The sequence below is a fragment of the Salvelinus fontinalis genome, chromosome 21, assembly GCF_029448725.1.
Source record: "Salvelinus fontinalis isolate EN_2023a chromosome 21, ASM2944872v1, whole genome shotgun sequence".
NCBI classification, from domain to species: Eukaryota; Metazoa; Chordata; class Actinopteri; order Salmoniformes; family Salmonidae; genus Salvelinus; species Salvelinus fontinalis.
In genome coordinates, this window is record NC_074685.1 from 6,142,201 (window position 1) to 6,151,000 (window position 8,800).

The 8,800-nt window shown below is 50.9% G+C and overlaps 1 protein-coding gene across 4 annotated transcripts in view; it reads left to right on the top strand.

Annotated features, from left to right (window-relative positions):
* Nucleotides 1-8,800, top strand: part of LOC129818083 (protein Hook homolog 3-like) — a 111,504-nt gene that overhangs the window by 10,381 nt on the left and 92,323 nt on the right. For all 4 annotated transcript variants that reach the window (XR_008753903.1, XM_055873638.1, XM_055873641.1 and 1 more), the window contains exons 2-5: nt 942-1,027; nt 1,860-1,932; nt 2,122-2,305; nt 7,496-7,563. Coding sequence is in view for 3 of the 4 variants with exons in the window: in XM_055873638.1 (XP_055729613.1) it covers nt 942-1,027; nt 1,860-1,932; nt 2,122-2,305; nt 7,496-7,563 (411 nt within the window). In the remaining variant the exon portion in view is untranslated. The remainder of the gene's footprint in view (nt 1-941; nt 1,028-1,859; nt 1,933-2,121; nt 2,306-7,495; nt 7,564-8,800) is intronic.

Below are 8,800 nucleotides of genomic sequence, written 5' to 3' on the forward strand. Positions count from 1 at the left end.
TGGATAATTATTAACATGTTATCAACATAGAGAGAGATCATCCCTGGAGTGGATCATTATTAACATGTTATCAACATAGAGAGAGAGAGAGAGATCATCCCTGGAGTGGATAATTATTAACATGTTATCAACATAGAGAGAGAGAGAGATCATCCCTGGAGTGGATAATTATTAACATGTTATCAACATAGAGAGAGATCATCCCTGGAGTGGATCATTATTAACATGTTATCAACATAGAGAGAGAGAGAGAGATCATCCCTGGAGTGGATAATTATTAACATGTTATCAACATAGAGAGAGAGAGAGATCATCCCTGGAGTGGATAATTATTAACATGTTATCAACATAGAGAGAGAGAGAGATCATCCCTGGAGTGGATAATTATTAACATGTTATCAACATAGAGAGAGAGAGAGAGAGATCATCCCTGGAGTGGATAATTATTAACATGTTATCAACATAGAGAGAGAGAGAGAGAGATCATCCCTGGAGTGGATAATTATTAACATGTTATCAACATAGAGAGAGAGAGAGAGAGATCATCCCTGGAGTGGATAATTATTAACATGTTATCAACATAGAGAGAGAGAGAGAGAGATCATCCCTGGAGTGGATAATTATTAACATGTTATCAACATAGAGAGAGAGAGAGAGAGATCATCCCTGGTGTGGACAAAAGTGCTCGGTCTTTTACTAATTTCCTGCGAAGTCACAAAAACGGACAAGTGAAAGACAAGAGCAGCCTCAAGGCTCAACCTAATCATTGTAGAGCTAAATAAGTTAGTAATGTACAGCGGCCATGTTTGAGACTTTGTGAAGAGGGGTGATGGCTACGTGTCAAGTTATGATGAATGTCATTTTAAGGTGGGTGAGTATCTCTGTAACATTTCATAGCAGGAAATGATTCTGTTCTTCTGATTTGTCCTTTTCCCATCTAGATCCAGACGTTTGGATTGGAGGCTCCGTGCAGAACAGTGGGAGATCTCACCAGTGGGATCGTCATGGCCCAGGCACTACAGAAGATGTGTGTCACTGGTTATATTTTTCTATTGTTTGTTTACTTTTTTATCTTCTGGAAATTTTGTTTTGTTTAACCATCAAACCAAGCTTTTAGTGGGCGTTGTGGCTGGGCGTTGGGGCTGGGCGTTGTGGCTGGGCGTTGGGGCTGGGCGTTGTGGCTGGGCGTTGGGGCTGGGCGTTGTGGCTGGGCGTTGGGGCTGGGCGTTGGGGCTGGGCTTTGGGGCTGGGCGTTGTGGCTGGGCGTTGTGGCTGGGCGTTGGGGCTGGGCGTTGTGGCTGGGCGTTGGGGCTGGGCGTTGAGGCTGGGCGTTGGGGCTGGGCGTTGGGGCTGGGCGTTGGGGCTGGGCGTTGGGGCTGGGCGTTGGGGCTGGGCGTTGTGGCTGGGCGTTGGGGCTGGGCGTTGTGGCTGGGCGTTGGGGCTGGGCGTTGGGGCTGGGCGTTGGGGCTGGGCGTTGTGGCTGGGCGTTGGGGCTGGGCGTTGGGGCTGGGCGTTGGGGCTGGGCGTTGGGGCTGGGCGTTGAGGCTGGGCGTTGGGGCTGGGCGTTGGGGCTGGGCGTTGGGGCCGGGCGTTTGGGCCGGGCGTTGCGGCCGGGCGTTGCGGCCGGGCGTTGGGGCCGGGCGTTGGGGCCGGGCGTTGGGGCCGGGCGTTGGGGCCGGGCGTTGGGGCCGGGCGTTGGGGCCGGGCGTTGGGGCCGGGCGTTGGGGCCGGGCGTTGGGGCCGGGCGTTTGGGCCGGGCGTTGCGGCCGGGCGTTGCGGCCGGGCGTTGGGGCTGGGCGTTGTCTTCTGTCTCCACTTTCTTTCTCCTGTATGTGACCGTTTACCTTTCTCTTCTCCAGAGACGTTGTCTATTTCACCGACAACTGGATCAGTCGGATCAAGCCTGAGGTGGGAGATAACTGGCGACTAAAGGTATGGTTGACGACCATGATACATGCTGGTCGTTCTAACACGTTGTCTTTCTGTGTTGCTGCCATCTGCTCTAAAGCCCTTGTGACATTGGGACTGTGGTAATGACGTCTTCCCTCTTCCTCCTCCTCTTCCTCTTCCTCTTCCTCTTCCTCTTCCGCTTCCTCTTCCTCTTCCTCCTCCTCCTCTCAGATCAGTAATCTGAAGAAGGTGTTGAAAGGCATACTGGACTACAACCAGGAGGTCCTTCAACAGCAGATCAATGACTTCACCCTGCCAGACATCAACCTGATAGGAGAACACTCAGACCCTGCAGAGCTGGGCAGGATGCTACAACTCATACTGGGCTGTGCTGTCAACTGTGAGCAGAAACAAGGTCTGTCTGTCCTGTCTGTCCTGTCTGTCCTGTCTGTCCTGTCTGTCTGTCTGTCTGTCTGTCTGTCTGTCTGTCTGTCTGTCTGTCTGCTCAGCATGGGCTAGGCTGTCTCTGTCTGTCTGTCTGTCTGTCTGCTCAGCATGGGCTAGGCTGTCTGTCTGTCTGCTCAGCATGGGCTAGGCTGTCTGTCTGTCTGTCTGCTCAGCATGGGCTAGGCTGTCTGTCTGTCTGTCTGTCTGTCTGTCTGTCTGCTCAGTGTGGGCTAGGCTGTCACTATAGGCTGTGCTGTCAACTGTGAGCAGAAACAAGGTCTGTCTGTCTGTCTGTCTGTCTGTCTGTCTGCTCAGTGTGGGCTAGGCTGTCACTAGAGTCATTGTGTACTGTGTACTGTTTAGAGACTCTAGGACAAGGCTGTGTCCAATAATGACTCTCGGGCAAGGCTGTGTCCAATAATGACTCTCGGACAAGGCTGTGTCCAATAATGACTCTCGGACAAGGCTGTGTCCAATAATGACTCTCGGACAAGGCTGTGTCCAATAATGACTCTCGGGCAAGGCTGTGTCCAATAATGACTCTCGGACAAGGCTGTGATCAATAATGACTCTAGGACAAGGCTGTGATCAATAATGACTCTAGGACAAGGCTGTGATCAATAATGACTCTAGGACAAGGCTGTGTCCAATAACTCAATAATGACTCTAGGACAAGGCTGTGTCCAATAATGACTCTAGGACAAGGCTGTGTCCAATAACTAATACACAGCCTTAACTAGAGTTGTTATTGGACACAGCCTTGTCCTAGAGTCATTATTGGACACAGCCTTGTCCTAGAGTCATTATTGGACACAGCCTTGTCCTAGAGTCATTATTGGACACAGCCTTGTCCTAGAGTCATTATTGGACACAGCCTTGTCCTAGAGTCATTATTGGACACAGCCTTGTCCTAGAGTCATTATTGGACACAGCCTTGTCCTAGAGTCATTATTGGACACAGCCTTGTCCTAGAGTCATTATTGAGTTATTGGACACAGCCTTGTCCTAGAGTCATTATTGATCACAGCCTTGTCCTAGAGTCATTATTGATCACAGCCTTGTCCTAGAGTCATTATTGGACACAGCCTTGTCCGAGAGTCATTATTGGACACAGCCTTGTCCGAGAGTCATTATTGGACACAGCCTTGTCCTAGAGTCATTATTTAGTTGTTGGACACAGCCTTGTCTGAGAGTCATTATTGGAAAGAGCCTTGTCCTAGAGTCTCTAGACAGTACACGGCCTTGTCCTAGAGTCTCTAAACAGTACACGGCCTTGTCCTAGAGACAGTACACGGCCTTGTCCTAGAGACAGTACACGGCCTTGTCCTAGAGACAGTACCCGGCCTTGTCCTAGAGACAGTACCCGGCCTTGTCCTAGAGACAGTACCCGGCCTTGTCCTAGAGTCTCTAAACAGTACCCGGCCTTGTCCTAGAGACAGTACACAGCCTTGTCCTAGAGTCTCTAAACAGTACCCGGCCTTGTCCTAGAGACAGTACCCGGCCTTGTCCTAGAGACAGTACCCGGCCTTGTCCTAGAGACAGTACCCGGCCTTGTCCTAGAGACAGTACCCGGCCTTGTCCTAGAGACAGTACCCGGCCTTGTCCTAGAGACAGTACCCGGCCTTGTCCTAGAGACAGTACCCGGCCTTGTCCTAGAGACAGTACCCGGCCTTGTCCTAGAGACAGTACCCGGCCTTGTCCTAGAGACAGTACCCGGCCTTGTCCTAGAGACAGTACCCGGCCTTGTCCTAGAGACAGTACCCGGCCTTGTCCTAGAGACAGTACCCGGCCTTGTCCTAGAGACAGTACCCGGCCTTGTCCTAGAGACAGTACACGGCCTTGTCCTAGAGACAGTACACGGCCTTGTCCTAGAGACAGTACCCGGCCTTGTCCTAGAGTCTCTAAACAGTACCCGGCCTTGTCCTAGAGTCTAGAGACAGTACACGGCCTTGTCCTAGAGTCTAGAGACAGTACACGGCCTTGTCCTAGAGACAGTACACGGCCTTGTCCTAGAGACAGTACCCGGCCTTGTCCTAGAGACAGTACCCGGCCTTGTCCTAGAGACAGTACCCGGCCTTGTCCTAGAGACAGTACCCGGCCTTGTCCTAGAGACAGTACACGGCCTTGTCCTAGAGACAGTACCCGGCCTTGTCCTAGAGTCTCTAAACAGTACCCGGCCTTGTCCTAGAGTCTAGAGACAGTACACGGCCTTGTCCTAGAGTCTAGAGACAGTACCCGGCCTTGTCCTAGAGTCTAGAGACAGTACCCGGCCTTGTCCTAGAGACAGTACCCGGCCTTGTCCTAGAGACAGTACCCGGCCTTGTCCTAGAGACAGTACCCGGCCTTGTCCTAGAGACAGTACCCGGCCTTGTCCTAGAGACAGTACCCGGCCTTGTCCTAGAGACAGTACCCGGCCTTGTCCTAGAGACAGTACCCGGCCTTGTCCTAGAGACAGTACCCGGCCTTGTCCTAGAGACAGTACCCGGCCTTGTCCTAGAGACAGTACCCGGCCTTGTCCTAGAGACAGTACCCGGCCTTGTCCTAGAGACAGTACCCGGCCTTGTCCTAGAGACAGTACCCGGCCTTGTCCTAGAGACAGTACCCGGCCTTGTCCTAGAGACAGTACCCGGCCTTGTCCTAGAGACAGTACACGGCCTTGTCCTAGAGACAGTACCCGGCCTTGTCCTAGAGACAGTACCCGGCCTTGTCCTAGAGTCTCTAAACAGTACCCGGCCTTGTCCTAGAGTCTAGAGACAGTACACGGCCTTGTCCTAGAGTCTAGAGACAGTACACGGCCTTGTCCTAGAGACAGTACCCGGCCTTGTCCTAGAGACAGTACCCGGCCTTGTCCTAGAGACAGTACCCGGCCTTGTCCTAGAGACAGTACCCGGCCTTGTCCTAGAGACAGTACCCGGCCTTGTCCTAGAGACAGTACCCGGCCTTGTCCTAGAGTCTCTAAACAGTACCCGGCCTTGTCCTAGAGTCTAGAGACAGTACACGGCCTTGTCCTAGAGTCTAGAGACAGTACCCGGCCTTGTCCTAGAGTCTAGAGACAGTACCCGGCCTTGTCCTAGAGTCTAGAGACAGTACACGGCCTTGTCCTAGAGACAGTACACGGCCTTGTCCTAGAGACAGTACCCGGCCTTGTCCTAGAGACAGTACCCGGCCTTGTCCTAGAGACAGTACCCGGCCTTGTCCTAGAGACAGTACCCGGCCTTGTCCTAGAGACAGTACACGGCCTTGTCCTAGAGACAGTACCCGGCCTTGTCCTAGAGTCTCTAAACAGTACCCGGCCTTGTCCTAGAGTCTAGAGACAGTACACGGCCTTGTCCTAGAGTCTAGAGACAGTACACGGCCTTGTCCTAGAGACAGTACCCGGCCTTGTCCTAGAGACAGTACCCGGCCTTGTCCTAGAGACAGTACCCGGCCTTGTCCTAGAGACAGTACCCGGCCTTGTCCTAGAGACAGTACCCGGCCTTGTCCTAGAGACAGTACACGGCCTTGTCCTAGAGACAGTACCCGGCCTTGTCCTAGAGTCTCTAAACAGTACCCGGCCTTGTCCTAGAGTCTAGAGACAGTACACGGCCTTGTCCTAGAGTCTAGAGACAGTACCCGGCCTTGTCCTAGAGTCTAGAGACAGTACACGGCCTTGTCCTAGAGTCTAGAGACAGTACACGGCCTTGTCCTAGAGACAGTACCCGGCCTTGTCCTAGAGACAGTACCCGGCCTTGTCCTAGAGACAGTACCCGGCCTTGTCCTAGAGACAGTACCCGGCCTTGTCCTAGAGACAGTACCCGGCCTTGTCCTAGAGACAGTACACGGCCTTGTCCTAGAGACAGTACCCGGCCTTGTCCTAGAGTCTCTAAACAGTACCCGGCCTTGTCCTAGAGTCTAGAGACAGTACACGGCCTTGTCCTAGAGTCTAGAGACAGTACACGGCCTTGTCCTAGAGTCTAGAGACAGTACCCGGCCTTGTCCTAGAGACAGTACCCGGCCTTGTCCTAGAGACAGTACCCGGCCTTGTCCTAGAGACAGTACCCGGCCTTGTCCTAGAGACAGTACCCGGCCTTGTCCTAGAGACAGTACCCGGCCTTGTCCTAGAGACAGTACACGGCCTTGTCCTAGAGACAGTACACGGCCTTGTCCTAGAGACAGTACCCGGCCTTGTCCTAGAGTCTCTAAACAGTACCCGGCCTTGTCCTAGAGTCTAGAGACAGTACACGGCCTTGTCCTAGAGTCTAGAGACAGTACACGGCCTTGTCCTATAGTCTAGAGACAGTACCCGGCCTTGTCCTATAGTCTAGAGACAGTACCCGGCCTTGTCCTATAGTCTAGAGACAGTACCCGGCCTTGTCCTATAGTCTAGAGACAGTACCCGGCCTTGTCCTAGAGACAGTACCCGGCCTTGTCCTAGAGACAGTACCCGGCCTTGTCCTAGAGACAGTACCCGGCCTTGTCCTAGAGACAGTACCCGGCCTTGTCCTAGAGACAGTACCCGGCCTTGTCCTAGAGACAGTACCCGGCCTTGTCCTAGAGACAGTACCCGGCCTTGTCCTAGAGACAGTACCCGGCCTTGTCCTAGAGACAGTACCCGGCCTTGTCCTAGAGACAGTACCCGGCCTTGTCCTAGAGACAGTACCCGGCCTTGTCCTAGAGACAGTACCCGGCCTTGTCCTAGAGACAGTACCCGGCCTTGTCCTAGAGACAGTACCCGGCCTTGTCCTAGAGTCTAGAGACAGTACACGGCCTTGTCCTAGAGACAGTACACGGCCTTGTCCTAGAGACACTACACGGCCTTGTCCTAGAGACACTACACGGCCTTGTCCTAGAGACACTACACGGCCTTGTCCTAGAGACACTACACGGCCTTGTCCTAGAGACACTACACGGCCTTGTCCTAGAGACACTACACGGCCTTGTCCTAGAGACACTACACGGCCTTGTCCTAGAGACACTACACGGCCTTGTCCTAGAGACACTACACGGCCTTGTCCTAGAGTCTCTAGACAGTACACAGAGTTAATTTGAGGAAGTGTGTAAGATGAGGCTTCCAGTTTATCTCACGGCTTCATCACATTCATTCTTGTCATTGTGCAACTGAGGGTGCTTCTTAGACTGAACAAGTAGTCATTCGTGCTGTCTTCCTCTGCCCCTGTAGAATACATCCAGACCATAATGATGCTGGAGGAATCTGTTCAACATGTTGTCATGACAGCCATTCAAGAGGTAAGCCTTTGTAAATATTTCAAATGGCTGTGTGTTTTACTCCAGAGATCCATTTCCTGTGTCCTTATATGACATGACACTGTGTATGGTCTCCATGTGTTATAACAGATGACATCACACTGTGTATGGTCTCCATGTGTTATAACAGATGACATGACACTGTGTATGGTCTCCATGTGTTATAACAGATGACATGACACTGTGTATGGTCTCCATGTGTTATAACAGATGACATGACACTGTGTATGGTCTCCATGTGTTATAACAGATGACATGACACTGTGTATGGTCTCCATGTGTTATAACAGATGATATGACACTGTAGAGTATCCATGTGTTATAATAGATGACATAACACTGTGTATGGTCTCCATGTGTTATAACAGATGACATCACACTGTGTAGAGTATCCATGTGTTATAACAGATGACATCACACTGTGTATGGTCTCCATGTGTTATAACAGATGACATGACACTGTGTAGAGTATCCATGTGTTATAATAGATGACATCACACTGTGTATGGACTCCATGTGTTATAACAGATGACATCACACTGTGTATGGTCTCCATGTGTTATAACAGATGACATGACACTGTGTATGGTCTCCATGTGTTATAACAGATGACATGACACTGTATATGGTCTCCATGTGTTATAATAGATGACATGACACTGTGTAGACTGTCCATGTGTTATAATAGATGACATCACACTGTGTATGGTCCCCATGTGTTATAACAGATGACATGACACTGTGTATGGTCCCCATGTGTTTTAACAGATGACATGACACTGTGTAGACTGTCCATGTGTTATAATAGATGACATCACACTGTGTATGGTCCCCATGTGTTATAACAGATGACATGACACTGTGTATGGTCTCCATGTGTTATAACAGATGACATGACACTGTGTATGGTCCCCATGTGTTATAACAGATGACATCACACTGTGTAGAGTATCCATGTGTTATAACAGATGACATCACACTGTGTATGGTCTCCATGTGTTATAACAGATGACATGACACTGTGTAGAGTATCCATGTGTTATAATAGATGACATCACACTGTGTATGGTCTCCATGTGTTATAACAGATGACATCACACTGTGTATGGTCTCCATGTGTTATAACAGATGACATGACACTGTGTATGGTCTCCATGTGTTATAACAGATGACATGACACTGTATATGGTCTCCATGTGTTATAATAGATGACATGACA